We start from the raw sequence: 16,528 nt of genomic DNA on the forward strand, positions 1-16,528 counted from the left end.
GATTTGTGCCTGATAAGTCATGTTTGACTAATCTTCTTGAATTTTTTGAAGAGGTTACTTGGGAAATTGATGAGGGTAAAGCAGTGGATGTTGTATATATGGACTTCAGTAAGGCCTTTGACAAGGTTCCCCATGGAATGTTGGTTAAGAAGGTTCAATTGTTGGGTATTAATGGTGGAGTAGCAAGATGGATTCTACAGTGGCTGAATGGGAGATGCCAGAGAGTAATGGTGGATGGTTGTTTGTCAGGTTGGAGGCCAGTGACTAGTGGGGTGCCACAGGGATCTGTGTTGGGTCCACTGTTGTTTGTCATGTACATCAATGATCTGGATGATGGTGTGGTAAATTGGATTAGTAAGTATGCAGATGATACTAAGATAGGTGGGGTTGTGGATAATGAAGTAGATTTTCAAAGTCTACAGAGAGATTTATGCCAGTTGGAAGAGTGGGCTGAAAGATGGCAGATGGAGTTTAATGCTGATAAGTGTGAGGTGCTACATCTTGGCAGGACAAATCAAAATAGGACGTACATGGTAAATGGTAGGGAATTGAAGAATGCAGGTGAACAGAGGGATCTGGGAATAACTGTGCACAGTTCCCTGAAAGTGGAATCTCATGTAGATAGGGTGGTAAAGAAAGCTTTTGGTGTGCTGGCCTTTATAAATCAGAGCATTGAGTATAGAAGTCGGTCTATATCATACCCTCCAAACCATACCTTGTCATCTACAGGTGCAAGTGTCTTTTAAATGTTGTTCAATTCAATTTCCTTTTTATTTGTCATATGTAGGTTAACACAGGGTCAACGGTACAATGAAATTTTGAGTATAGAAGTTGGGATGTAATGTTAAAATTGTACAAGGCATTGGTGAGGCCAATTTTGAAGTATGGTGTACAATTTTGGTCGCCTAATTATAGGAAGGTTGTCAACAAAATAGAGAAAGTGCAGAGGAGATTTACTAGAATGTTGCCTGGGTTTCAGCAGCTAAGTTACAGAGAAAGGTTGAACGTTAGGGCTTTATCCTTTGGAGCGCAGAAGGTTAAGGGGGGACTTGATAGAGGTCTTTAAAATGATGAGAGGGATAGACAGAGTTGACGTGGATAAGCTTTTCCCACTGAGAGTAGGGAAGATTCAAACAAGGGGACATGACTTGAGAATTAAGGGACAGAAGTTTAGGGGTAACATGAGGGGGAACTTCTTTACTCAGAGAGTGGTGGCTGTGTGGAATGAGCATCCAGTGAAGGTGGTGGAGGCAGGTTTGTTTTTATCATTTAAAAATAAATTGGATAGTTATATGGACGGGAAAGGAATGGAGAGTTATGGTCTGAGCGCAGGTAGATGGGACTAGGGGAGAATACGTGTTCGGCACGGACTAGAAGGGTCAAGATGGCCTGTTTCCGTGCTGTAATTGTTATATGGTTATATATAGGCCCTTCATCCCACCGCACCAACCAGCAATCACCCGTTCACTAGAGACCTGCATGTCTTTGGGATGTTGGTGGAAAGCAGAGAACCCAGAGAAAACCCACGTGGTCCCAGGGAGAACGTGCAAACTCTGTACATACAGCACCCGTGGTCAGTATCTAACCCAGGTCTCCAAGGCTGTAAGGCAACAACTCTACCGCTGTGCGACTGTGCTGACCTAAATACCCAAAACAATTGTGATTTGATTTAATTAGATTTTTTAAAATAATTTAAAACACACTAGTTACAAAGATCAACGTGTTTGGCCAAATCTTAATTTACATTGACACAATGCTTGTAATTTAGGATTTGTAGTTAAGTTTATGAAAAGATTAAGATATGAAAGCCTTGCTGAGAAATGCTTTATTGAATGAGCCTGCACTCAGATTCATATTTCCTGATCTAATTAGTTTGAACATCATCTCACAATTATTGAACTTGGGTGCCCTGCTCCCCTCAATCTATTGTGACTTGGCCAATTACTTTATTGAAGGACTGTACTGATATATTATTTTCTTTGTGAGTTTCAAAGATTTTTAATCATGTTTTATAGCAAAACCTGTGGACAATATTTCTCATTTATTCTTCGTAGACTGGAGTTCAGCTCAATTTTGCTTTCATCGTAAATTCATTGACACTTTTTTTTTAATGTCAATGCTGTCTGGATTAGGGAGGATGATCCACAAGGAGAAGTCTCTGGTGCCAGAGGTTGAGGGAGATGCATAGGGTAGACAGTCAGAACCTTTCTCCCAGCATGGAAATGTCAAAGACTCGAAGGCGTAGCATTAGAGTGAGAGGGGCAGAGTTTAAAACAGATGCGCAAGATGGTTTTTTTAAATCAAAGGGATTTGGATGATGGAACCTGCTGCCAGGAGTGGTGGTGGAGAAGAATATGAAAGTGGCTTTTAAGAGGCTTTTGGATAGGCGCATGGATATACTGAGGATTGGGGAGGAAAGGGGTCATATGTAGCCAGATGCAATTACTGTATCTTGGTACAGACATGTGGGCTGAAGGGCTTGTTCCTGTGCCACACTGTTTTATGTTCTGTGCTCCTCATCGAGTTCAGCACGACTAATGTCCTGTCCACTAAATCACATTACATAGTTCTTTCAGTGAAACATCTTCAGTGCGGTGACATCTTCCATTTTGTGCGATTTCCTGAGGTTAGAAGTTGGAGTATGTGGGAGGTCAAGGACACCGCTGGTGCCTCTGGCTGCTACAAATGCGAGAAGTGCATCCAGGTAGAGCTCCTGAAGGACCGTGTTGGGGAACTGGAGAAGCAAGTGGATGACCTCCGGTTCGTACGAGAAACGGAGTCGTTCCTCGACAAGTCCTCCAGTAAGATTGTTACACCTAAGGTACTGGAAGAGAGAAGGTGGGAGACAGTGAGAAAGGGAGGGAAGCATGGAATGCCAACGTCCCCGGGTGGTGTACCTCTTATGAACATGTTCACCCACTTAGAAGCTGTCGGGACAGAAGACGTGTTTACACTGAGCGGCGGACTGGCTTGCGATGCGAATAAGGCTGTTGAGCCAAAACCAAAAAGGCCTAAGGCAGGCAAGGCCATTGTAGTGGGAGACTCCATCGTGAGAGGTACGGACAGGGGTTTCTGCGGCAACAGACGGGATGCGAGGATGGTGTGCTGCCTTCCTGGTGCCAGGATCCAGGATGTCACGGACAGAGTGCAGAAAATCCTCAAGGGCGAAGGTGAACATCCGGAAGTGGTAGTGCATGTCGGCAAAAACGATGTCGGAAAGAAGGGGATGAATATTCTGCAGCGTGACTTTAGAAAGCTCGGAAAAATGCTGAAAAGCAGGACCTCCAGGGTTGTTATCTCCGGTTTGCTTCCAGTTCCTCATGCTGGCGAGAGCAGGAACAGGGAGATACGGGACCTGAACGTGTGGCTGAGGAACTGGTGCAGGGATTTAGGTTCTTAGATCACTGGGATCTGTTTTTGGGTAAGGGGGAACTGTACAAAAGGGACGGATTGCATCTTAACAGGTGTGGGACAAGCATTCTGGCAGGCAGGTTTGCCACTGCTACACGGGTGGTTTTAAACTGAATAAGAGGGGTGGGGTGTCGAATGGGATAGTTGAGGATGGAGTTAAAGGGAAAGGGTTTCTTAAATGTGTGAGCATAGAGAGAGGGGTGTAAAATGAGGGTAGAAGCAATAGGTAGCAAGGTGAAAAGTAAAAGTGGCAGGCCGGCAAATCCAGGGCAAAAATCAAAAAGAGCCACTTTTCAGCATAATAGTATAAGGGGTTAGAGTGTTGTAAAAACAAGCCTGAAGGCTTAGTGTCTCAATGCAAGGAGCATTCGTAATAAGGTGGATGAGTTGAATGTGCAGATAGCTGTTAATGACTATGATATAGTTGGTATCACGGAGACATGGCTCCAGGGTGACCAAGGCTGGGAGCTGAACATCCAGGGATATTCAATATTCAGGAGGGATAGACAGAAAGTGAAAGGAGGTGGGGTAGCGTTGCTGGTTAGAGAGGAGATTAACGCAATAGAAAGGAAGGACATTAGCTTTGCGGATGTGGAATCGATATGGGTAGAGCTGCGAAACACTAAGGGGCAGAAAACGCTAGTGGGAGTTGTGTACAGGCCACCTAACAGTAGTAGTGGAGTTGGAGATGGTATCAAACAGGAAATTAGAAATGCGTGCAACAAAGGTAGAACAGTTATAATGGGTGACTTCAATCTACATATAGATTGGGTGAATCAAATTGGCAAAGGTGCTGAGGAAGAGGATTTCTTGGAATGTATGCGGGATAGTTTTCTAAACCAACATGTAGAGGAACCAACGAGAGACCAGGCTGTTCTAGACTGGGTATTGAGTAATGAGAAAGGGTTTGTTAGCAGTCTTGTTGTGCGTGGCCCCTTGGGCAAGAGTGACCATAATATGGTTGAGTTCTTCATTAGGATGGAGTGTGACATCGTTAATTCAGAAACATGGGTCCTGAACTTCAAGAAAGGTAACTTTGAGGTTATGAGACGTGAATTGGCCAAGATAGACTGGCGATTGATTATTAATGGGTTGACGGTGGATATGCAATGGAAGGCATTTAAAGACTGCATGGATGAACTACAACAATTGTTCAGCCCAGTTTGGCAAAAAAATAAATCAGGGAAGGTAGTGCATCTGTGGATAACAAGGGAAATCAGGGATAGTATCAAAACAAAAGATGAAGCGTACAAATTAGCCAGAAAAAGCAGCCTTCCAGAGGACTGGGAGAAATTCAGAGTCTAGCAGAGGAGAACAAAGGGATTAATTAGGAAAGGGAAAAAAAGATTATGAAAGAAAACTGACTGCAAAAGCTTTTATAGATATGTGAAGAGAAAAAGATTAGTTAAAACAAATGTAGGTCCCTTGCAGTCAGAAACAGGTGAATTGATCATGGGGAACAAGCACATGGCAGACCAATTGAATAACTACTTTGGTTCTGTCTTCACTAAGGAAGACATAAATAATCTTCCGGAAATAGCAGGGGACCGGGGGTCAAATGAGATGGAGGAACTGAGTGAAATCCAGGTTAGCTGGGAAGTGGTGTTAGGTAAATTGAATGGATTAAAGGCCGGTAAATCCCCAGGGCCAGATAGGCTGCATCCCAGAGTACTTAAGGAAGTAGCTCCAGAAATAGTGGATGCATTAATGATAATTTTTCAAAACTCTTTAGATTCTGGAGTAGTTCCTGAGGATTGGAGGGTAGCTAATGTAACACCATTTTTTAATAAGGGAGTTAGAGAGAAAACAGGGAAAAACAGACCATTACAGATGGAATTAGTCTAACGTCGGTAGTGGTGAAACTGCTAGAATCAGTTATTAAAGATGGGATAGCAGCACATTTGGAAAGTGGTGAAATCATTGGACAAAGTCAGCATGGATTTATGAAGGGTAAATCATGTCTGACGAATCTTATAGAATTTTTCGAGGATGTAACTAGTAGAGTGGATAAGGGAGAACCAGTGGATGTGTTATATCTGGACTTTCAGAAGGCTTTCGACCAGGTCCCACATAAGAGATTAGTATACAATCTTAAAGCACATGGTATTGGGGGTTCAGTATTGATGTGGATAGAGAACTGGCTGGCAGACAGGAAGCAAAGAGTAGGAGTAAACGGGTCCTTTTCACAATGGCAGGCAGTGACTAGTGGGGTACTGCAAGGCTCAGTTCTGGGAGCCCAGCTATTTACGATATATATTAATGATTTGGACGAGGGAATTGAATACAACATCTCCAAGTTTGCGGATGACACAAAGCTGGGGGGCAGTGTTAGCTGTGAGGAGGATGCTAGGAGACTGCAAGGTGACTTGGATAGGCTGTATGAGTGGGCAAATGCATGGCAGATGCAGTATAATGTGGATAAATGTGAGGTTATCCACTTTGGTGGCAAAAACAGGAAAGTAGATTATTATCTGAATGGTGGCCGATTAGGAAAGGGGGAGATGCAACGAGACCTGGGTGTCATGGTACACCAGTCATTAAAAGTAGGCATGCAGGTGCAGCAGGCAGTGAACAAGTATGTTAAAGGTATGTTAGCATTCATAGCAAAAGGATTTGAGTATAGGAGCAGGGAGGTTCTACTGCAGTTGTACAAGGTCTTGGTGAGACCACACCTGGAGTATTGCATACAGTTTTGGTCTCCTAATCTGAGGAAAGACATTCTTGCCATAGAGGGAGTACAGAGAAGGTTCACCAGACTGATTCCTGGGATGTCAGGACTTTCATATGAAAAAAGACTGGATAGATTCGGTTTGTACTCGCTAGAATTTAGAAGATTGAGGGATGATCTTATAGAAACTTACAAAATTCTTAAGCGGTTGGACAGGCTAGATGTAGGAAGAATGTTCCCGATGTTGGGGGAAGTCCAGAACAAGGGGTCACAGTTTAAGGATAAGGGGGAAATCTTTTAGGACCGAGATGAGGACATCTTTTTTCACAGAGAGAGTGGTGAATCTCTGGAATTCTCTCCCGCAGAAGGTAGTTGAGGCCACAGTTCATTGGCTATATTTAAGAGGGAGTTAGATGTGGCCCTTGTGGCTAAAGGGATTGGGGGGGTATGGAGAGAAGGCAGGTACAGGATACTGAGTTGGATGATCAGCTATGATCATATTGAATGGCGGTGCAGGCTCGAAGGGCCGAATGGCCTACTCCTGCACCTAATTTCTATGTTTCTATGTTTCATGTGCTCATCTGGATTTGAAACCCAACGTGAGTTTGTCTCCATTAACCATTCGAGCAGTGTTCCAGACCTCAAAACCCTTCGGGTGGAAACAAATCTTTCCACAGCAAACCTTAAATCCTTCTCCCCATTAATTTAAATGATGTCTCTCCTTGTCATTCACCTCTCTGTTGCAGGATATGAAAAGACCCTTTGTTATTCTTGAGTAAAACTGCACCTAGCCTCTTTTACTCCAAACTGCCCCAACTTCCCCATCTCTTCTCACAGCTCGTGTCCCAACATTCTCACTAATACCCAATACCTTTTCCACTCTGCCTGTCATTGTCACATCTTCAAGTTCAAGTTCCTGTATAGAACAATGAAATTCTTGCTTTGCTTCAGCACAACAGAACATAGTAGGCATTTACTACAAAACAGATAAGTGTGTCCATATACCATAATATAAATATATACACACTATTAATATTCAGAGTTTTGTCCGAGCCAAGTTTAATAGCCTGATGGCTGTGGGGAAGTAGCTATTCCTGAACCTGGTTGTTGCAGTCTTCAGGCTCCTGTACCTTCTACCTGAAGGTAGCAGGGAGATGAGTGTGTGGCCAGGATGGTGTGGGTCTTTGACGATACTTCCAGCCTTTATGAGGAAGCGACTGCAATAAATCCCCTCGATGGAAGGAAGGTCAGAGCCGATGTTGGACTGGGCAATGTTTACTACTTTTTGTAGACTTTTCCTATCCAGGGCGCTAAAGTTGCCGAACCAAGCCACGATGCAACCGGTCAGCCAGCTCTCTACTATAGACCTGTAGAAGTTAGAGAGAGTCCTCCTTGACAAACCGACTCTCCGTAATCTTCTCAGGAAGTAGAGGCACTGTTGTGCTTTCTTAATAATTGCATCAGTGTTCTCGTACCAGGAAAGATCGTCAGAGATGTGCACGCCCAGGAATTTGAAGCTCTTGACCCTTTCAACCATATGATATAAACGGGACTGTGGGGCCCCATCCTACTCCTTCCAAAGTCCACAATCAGTACCTTGGTTTTGCTGGTGTTGAGGGCCAGGTTATTGTGCTGGCACCATATGGACAGTTACTCGATCTCTCTTCTATACTCTGATTCATCCCCATCAGTGATACGTCCCACAACAGTGGTGTCGTCAGCTAACTTGATGATGGAGTTCACACTATGACCGGCTACGCAGTCATGAGTATAGAGTGAGTACCGTGTTGCTTTTTTTTTTTTTTAAGTGTGTTGGAAATAACTTTACACCGAAGATAGACACAAAAAGCTGGAGTAACTCAACGGGACAGGCAGCATCTCTGGAGAGAAGGAATGGGTGATGTTTCGGGTCGGGACCCTTCTTCAGACTTTTGTCTTTAAGTGATCTTTAGGTGCGTTTGAGTATAGAATTTGGGATGTAATGTTAAAATTGTACAAGGCATTGGTGAGGCCAATTTTGGAGTATGGTGTACAATTTTGGTCGCCCAATTATAGGAAGGATGTCCATAAAATAGAGAGAGTACAGAGGAGATTTACTAGAATGTTGCCTGGGTTTAAGCAACTAAGTTACAGAGAAAGGTTGAACAAGTTAGGGCTTTATTCTTTGGAGCGCAGAAGGTTAAGGGGGGACTTGATAGAGGTCTTTAAAATGATGAGAGGGACAGACAGAGTTGACGTGGATAAGCTTTTCCCACTGAGAGTAGGGAAGATTCAAACAAGGGGACATGACTTGAGAATTAAGGGACAGAAGTTTAGGGGTATACATTTCAGGGCACCATAATGTTTGGGACACATGAGGACATCTTCAAACAAGAGGACATGACTTCAGAATGAAGGGACAGAAGTTTAGGGGTAACATGAGGGGGAACTTCTTTACTCAGAGAGTGGTGGCTGTGTGGAATGAGCTTCCAGTGAAGGTGGTGGAGGCAGGTTCGTTTTTATCATTTAAAAATAAATTGGATAGTTATATGGACGGGAAGGGAATGGAGGGTTATGGTCTGAACGCAGGTGTATGGGACTAGGGGAGAATACGTGTTCGGCACGGACTATAAGGGTCGAGATGGCCTGTTTCCGTGCTGTAATTGTTATATGGTTATATGGCTATTATATTATAGGTGCTTCCTGGCTCCTAACTTTGAGTAAACCTACTCAGTACAACATACAGTGCAACGTATAACTCGTGTACCCTCGGCTCTCCAACATACGATTGGCAATTTGTATTCTGTAGCCCGGACTCGGGGATATCACTACTTTTGAAGCGCGAAAAGCTGTAATTGGGACATGGCCGGGTGAGTTTTAAATCAGCTGCTCTGTTTTTGATATTCAGGTCTGCGATTTGAGAAACACCATAAAATATGGGATTAAAACGAACAACGAAAGATGATTTCCTATTGCACAAAATGCTTGATGTTGTGGATGCGGTCCGTTTGACTTTTGATCACCTTTGCAAATGAATGTGTGGTTGTTGCAGTGCGGAGAAGTTAAAGAGAGAGGTAGCGAGCACTTATTCCTCGAAGTCTGCCAGACCTGGATTTGTAGCATTATTGCCGATTGATGCTTTAGTGGCCGTTTGACCGGCCAGATGATCAGAAGTGGAGGTGCACTGACGTTTGTTGCAATCGGGGCAACGGGGGCTGTGCAACTGCGCTTATTAGACGGGCGGCTCGTCCAGATAGATGCAGCGTCGGAGCTGGTACAGACAGATCCAGCGCCAGAGCTGGTGCCGATGCAGCGCCAGAGCTGGTACAGATCCAGCGCCAGAGCTGGTACAGATCCAGCGCCAGAGCTGGTACAGATGCAGCGCCAGAGCTGGTACAGATCCAGCGCCAGAGCTGGTACAGATCCAGCGCCAGAGCTGATACAGATACAGCGCCAGAGCTGGTACAGATCCAGCGCCAGAGTTGATACAGACACAGCGCCAGAGCTGATACAGATACATCGCCAGAGCTGGTACAGATACAGCGCCAGAGCTGGTACAGATACAGCGCCAGAGCTGGTACAGATCCAGCGCCAGAGCTGATACAGAGTTGATACAGATACAGCGCCAGAGCTGGTACAGATACAGCGCCAGAGCTGGTACAGATACAGCGCCAGAGCTGGTACAGATACAGCGCCAGAGCTGGTACAGATACAGCGCCAGAGCTGGTACAGACACAGCGCCAGAGCTGGTACAGACACAGCGCCAGAGCTGGTACAGATCCAGCGCCAGAGCTGGTACAGATCCAGCGCCAGAGCTGGTACAGATACAGCGCCAGAGCTGTTACAGATACAGCGCCAGAGCTGGTACAGATACAGCGCCAGAGCTGATACAGACACAGCGCCAGAGCTGATACAGATACAGCGCCAGAGCTGATACAGATACAGCGCCAGAGCTGGTACAGATACAGCGCCAGAGCTGGTACAGATACAGCGCCAGAGCTGGTACAGATACAGCGCCAGAGCTGGTACAGATACAGCGCCAGAGCTGGTACAGACACAGCGCCAGAGCTGGTACAGATACAGCGCCAGAGCTGATACAGATACAGCGCCAGAGCTGGTACAGACACAGCGCCAGAGCTGGTACAGATACAGCGCCAGAGCTGGTACAGATACATCGCCAGAGCTGATACAGATACAGCGCCAGAGCTGGTACAGATACATCGCCAGAGCTGATACAGATACATCGCCAGAGCTGGTACAGATACAGCGCCAGAGCTGGTACAGACACAGCGCCAGAGCTGGTACAGATACAGCGCCAGAGCTGGAATAGATACAGCGCCAGAGCTGGTACAGATACATCGCCAGAGCTGATACAGATACATCGCCAGAGCTGGTACAGACGCCAGAGCTGGTACAGACACAGCGCCAGAGCTGGTACAGACACAGCGCCAGAGCTGGAATAGATACAGCGCCAGAGCTGGTACAGACACATCGCCAGAGCTGGTACAGACACAGCGCCAGAGCTGGAACAGATACATCGCCAGAGCTGGTACAGATACAGCGCCAGAGCTGGTACAGACACAGCGCCAGAGCTGGTACAGACACAGCGCCAGAGCCGTTCCTCGGGACGATGAGCATTTGCTCTGGGATACGAGTGGGTGACGCCGTGAGCCACTGGTCCCCCCGTCTCCCGGCTCCCACCATCTGAACCACGCAGGAGACGCCAAACTAAACATGTATGGCAACGCTTCGGAGAACATCACAGCGCCAGATGCCATGGACGAGCTGGCCATCGCCTCGGCGTTTGGTACCATATTGTCCATCATGTACGTGGCCGGCGTGACGGGCAATGTGTACACACTGGTGGTGATGTGTCAGTGCATGAGGTCCGCTGCCCCCGTCTACATCTCCATCGTCAACTTGGCGCTGGCCGATCTCCTGTATCTCTCCACCATCCCATTCATCGTCTGCACCTACTTCGCAAAGACCTGGTACTTTGGCGACGTGGGCTGCAGGCTCCTAGTGAGTCTTGACCTCCTCACCATGCACGCCAGCATCTTCACCCTCACCTTGATGTGTACCGAGCGCTATCTGGCCGTGGCCAAACCCCTGGAAACGGCGAGCCGCTCCAAAGGCTACAGGAAGGCCATGGCCGGGGCGGTATGGATGGTGAGCTTCCTCTTGGCCCTCCCCGTCATGAGCATGTTTAAAATGCAAGAGAGCAGGGTGGAGAACGGGGCCATCAAGCGGACCTGCGCCAGCACTTGGAGCCAGGAGTTTTACACCGTTTACCTGACTGTACTATTCAGCACCAGTATCGTAGCGCCGGGAATGATCATCGGCTACCTCTACACACAGTTAGCAAGGACCTACCTGAAATCCCAAAGGAAGACGTTGGCAAAGAGCGAGAACAAGCAAGCGTCCAAACAGAGAGTGGTCCTGATGATCTTTAGCATCGTGGTGGTCTTCTGGGCGTGTTTCCTGCCTTTCTGGGTCTGGCAACTTATCCTTCTCTATTCCACCAGCCTCAACATGAGCCAGCGGACTGTAACGTGCATCAACTATTTCATGACCTGCCTGACTTACAGCAACAGTTGCATTAACCCCTTCCTGTACACGCTGCTGACCAAGAACTACAAAGAGTATCTGAAACAAAGGCACAAACAGCTCCAGCGATCAGGATCCACGTCGTTTAGACGAAACGCCAGCCTGCGGCGATCTATTAAATCCATCTCTTCATGGAACCACAATAGCAATTCTTCCGAGACTGTGGGCATGGCTCATTTGAAAGGGTCGAAGTGACACTGTACGTGTCTAAAATATCATGCTCGCTCAAGCCTTCAGGTAGGAATTTAAACATTGTCTGACTGTTTCTTGCACCTTACACTGGGAACAATCTGAACAAGCACCATTCAGACAGCCCATGGAAGTTTGCAATTCACTTTACAATTGAATCGTATCGCTGCTGTTCATTACTGTGGAGCGGAGCATTTATTTTTGCTGGTTAAACCAAGGATTTGATTATAGCCCCTGAGCGTATGGATGTAAATTTAAGGGAAATGTAAAGCATCGTTAATTTTGGGAAATCGATCCACGTTTGTTGCAATTTGTCCATTTTCTTGGATTGTAGCACATTATAAATATGCTTTCAACGCTTACACAGTGCATTGCTTGTCAAACCACTTCATTTACAGTAGATTCAAACAATGAGAAGGACGAATAAATCCCAGTTTAAGTAGCTACAAGGAACTGCAGATGCTGGTTTGCAACAAATAAAACAAAGTGCGGGAGTGACTCAGTTCTCGTCTGAAACGTTGCCTTTCTTCAGACTAAAACATGGCCTGTCCATGTCCTAAAGAGATGCTGCCTGATCTCCTGAATTACTCCCGCACTTGTGGGGGGTTTTCCCCCCTTATTTTGAAAATATTATTATTTGTAATTACATTTATTATACTTAATATCTAGACTATATCGGTGCATTGAGTCTTTTTGTAAACAAAATTCAGTAAAATATTTACATTTCCAGGGTCATAGGGAATATATATCAGTGGGAATATTTAAAGTTTATCTGCCAAGTAATTGAACTCTGAATATCGAAACAGTGAGCTGGGATTAGGTACAGTCCTCCCCATAACTGAAGAAAGATATTGTGGTAAATTTCGATTGCTAAAGGACTAAATTTAATACAGTCAACTTATTTGTGAGCCACGTTAAATTAAACATAAAACTGCACTGTGGGCATCTGATTATTACCTTCATTAATTTTCTGCGTTCAATGATTTCAATACAGCTCTGGTGAGACAGATTATAATTGGTAATACAAACTGGGAATGGTTTTGTTTAAAGATACAGCATAGAAACAGGCCCTATAGCACACAGCGTCAACAATCGATCACCTGTTCAATGAGAGGGGCTTTTATTGAAACATAAGATTAAGGAAACATGTTCCGCATGTTGGAGGGAGTCCAGAACCAGGGGCCACAGTTTAAGAATAAGAGGTAAGCCATTTAGAACAGAGATGAGGAAACACTTTTTAACACAGAGAGTTGTGAGTCTGTGGAATTCTCTGCCTCAGAGGGCGGTGGGGGCGGGTTCTCTGGATACTTTCAAGAGAGAGCTAGATAGGGCTCTTAAAGATAGGGGAGAAGGTAGGATCAGGGTACTGATTGTGGATGATCAGCCATGATCACATTGAATGGCGGTGCTGGCTCGAAGGGCCGAATGGCCTCTACTCCTGCACATATTGTTCCAAATTATCCCAATTTTTCATCCACTCCCTACAAACTAGGGACAATTTACAGAAACCAATTAACCTTCAAAACTCACATGTCTTTGGGATGTGGAAGGAAACTGGAGGACAACCGGTGGAAACTCATTCTGTCAAAGAGAGAACATGCAAATTCCACACAGACAACACCCGAGGTCAGGAATGAACCTGGATTTCTGGCGCTGTGAGGCAGCAGCTTTACCAGCTGTGCTGCTCATTTCCATCATATTCAGGAAAAAAATGTTACATTTACAAAAAGAGTTCATTTATGAAACATTAACAACAATCAGAGTCAGAAGTGTTATTGGACATCCTGTGACATTAACATCTGATTTTCTATCCTTTTCTCCGTCAGGTGAATAACAATGAGAATAGAAACATAGAAACTAGGTGCAGGAGTAGGCCATTCGGCCCGTCAAGCCTGCACCAGCATTCAATATGATCATGGCTGATCATCCAACTCAGTATCCCGTACCTGCCTTCTCTCCATACCCCCTGATCCCTTTAGCCACAAGGGCCACATCTAACTCCCTCTTAAATATAGCCAATGAACCGGCCTTAACTACCTTCTGTGGCAGAGAATTCCAGAGATTCACCACTCCCTGTGTGAAAAATATTTTTCTCATCTCGGTCCTAAAAGATTTCCCCTTTATCCTTAAACTGTGACCTCTTGTTCTGGACTTCCCCGACATCAGGAACAATCTTCCTGCATCTAGCCTGTCCAACCCCTTAAGAATTTTGTAAGTTTCTATAAGATCCCCCCTCAATCTTCTAAATTCTAGCGAGTACAAGCTGAGTCTATCCAGTCTTTCTTCATATGAAAGTCCTGACAACCCAGGAATCAGTCTGGTGAACCTTCTCTGTACTCCCTCTATGGCAAGAATGTCTTTCCTCAGATTTGGAGACCAAAACTATACGCAATACTCCAGGTGTGGTCTCACCAAGACCCTGTACAACTGCAGTAGAACCTCCCTGCTCCTATACTCAAATCCTTTTGCTATGAAAGCTAACATACGATTCGCTTTCTGCACTGCCGGCTGCACCTGCATGCCTACTTTCAATGACTGGTGTACCATGACACCCAGGTCTCGTTGCATCTCCCCTTTTCCTAATCAGCCACCATTCAGGTAATGGTCTACTTTCCTGTTTTTGCCACCAAAGTGGATAACCTCACATTTATCCACATTACACTGCATCTGCCATGCATTTGCCCACTCACCCAACCTATCCAAGTCACCTTGTAGCCTCCTAGCATCCTACTCACAGCTCACACTGCCCCCCCCCATACAAAATACTTTGTATGAATTTAGCCCAAAATCAACAATGTTCACTCATTTGTACTGGTGGATCATGGTTTCCACAAGCTCATGGTTTCAATCAATTCCAGTGAATAAACTTTTGCGTAACAATACAGCAAGAAATACAAATAAATGCAATGGATGCTTTAGAAAATCAAATAGCAAGAATGCACTTCCACAAAAATCAACATTTTTTTTGTTATCCCTGTGGAGTTTCTCCACATGATCTTGTGGGTTTTCTCTGGGAGCTCCGGTTTCCTCCCACACCCCAAAGATGTACAGGTTTGTAGGTTAATTGGATTTATAAAATTGTTAATTGTCGTGTATATATATATATGTATATATGTATATATATGTATATATATGTATATATATCTATAACAATATATATATATATCTATATCTATAACTATATATATATATATCTATAACTATATATATAACTATATCTATATATAACTATATATATATCTATATATCTATCTATATATCTATCTATCTAACTATATAACTATCTATATATCTAACTATATAACTATCTATATATCTAACTATATAACTATATATATATATATATATATATATATATATATAACTATATATATATATATATATATATATATATATATATATATATATATATATATATATATATATATATATATATATATAACTATATATATATATATATATATATATATATATATATATATATATATATATATAATATATATATATATATATATATATATATATATAGTTATATATATATATATATAGTTACAACTATATATATAACTATATATATAACTATATATATCTATATATCTATATCTATATATATAACTATATATATCTATATATCTATATCTATATCTATCTATATATCTATATATATCTATCTATCTATCTATCTATCTATCTATCTATCTATCTATCTATCTATCTATCTATCTATCTATCTATCTCTATAACTTGTTTCTGTTTATTATATTATTTACAGAGTATAATGTTTACATATTCTGTTGATCTGCTGCAAGTAAGAATTTCATTGTCATTTGGGATGTAACAATAAAACACTATTGACAAGTGGAGAGCATTCTATGCCACACACCAGACGTACTTTGTAGATGGTGCACAGACCTCTGCTGTCTGAGAGATCAATGGTTTCTTTATTGTCATGTGGACAGAGATACAGTGAAATGCTTGTTCTGCGTGCTATCCAGCATATCACACTATCCAGCAGTACAATAGATCCTGTGCTGTAATATCACGCAGAAACTGGGAATAACCGTGCATAGTTGGAAGGTGGAATCTCATATAGATAGGGTGGTAAAGAAAGCTTTTGGTATGCTAGCTTTTATAAATCAGAGCATTGAGTATAGAAGCTGGCATGTAATGTTAAAAATGTACAAGGCATTGTTGAGCCCAAATCTGGAGTATGGTGTACAATTTGGGTCGCCCAATTATAGGAAGGATGTCAACAAAATAGAGAGAGAGTACAGAGGAGATTTACTAGAATGTTGCCTGGGTTACAACAACTAAGTTACAGAGATAGGTTGAATAAGTTAGGTCTTTATTCTCTGGAGCGCAGAAGGTTAAGGGGGGACTTGATAGAGGTCTTTAAAATGATGAGAGGGATAGACAGAGTTGATGTGGACAAGCTTTTTCCTTTGAGAATAGGGAAGATTCAAACAAGGGGGCATGACTTCAGAATTAAGGGACAGAAGTTTAGGGGTAACATGAGGGGGAACTTCTTTACTCAGAAAGTGGTAGCAGTGTGGAATGAGCTTCCAGTGGAAGTGGTGGAGGCAGGTTCGTTGGTATCATTTAAAAATAAATTTGATAGGCATATGGATGAGAAGGGAATGGAGGGTTATGGTATGAGTGCAGGCAGGTGGGACT

At 43.6% G+C, this 16,528-nt stretch overlaps 1 protein-coding gene across 1 annotated transcript; it reads left to right on the forward strand.

The window, feature by feature from the left end:
- Positions 1–10,603: 10,603 nt before the first annotated feature.
- Positions 10,604–11,956, forward strand: LOC129716400 (urotensin-2 receptor). The gene has a single exon (XM_055666273.1). The coding sequence runs from the start codon at positions 10,793–10,795 to the stop codon at positions 11,858–11,860; it is 1,068 nt and encodes a 355-aa protein (XP_055522248.1). The 5' UTR covers positions 10,604–10,792; the 3' UTR covers positions 11,861–11,956.
- Positions 11,957–16,528: the final 4,572 nt, after the last annotated feature.

This window comes from Leucoraja erinacea, unplaced genomic scaffold (genome assembly GCF_028641065.1).
Source record: "Leucoraja erinacea ecotype New England unplaced genomic scaffold, Leri_hhj_1 Leri_228S, whole genome shotgun sequence".
NCBI classification, from domain to species: Eukaryota; Metazoa; Chordata; class Chondrichthyes; order Rajiformes; family Rajidae; genus Leucoraja; species Leucoraja erinaceus.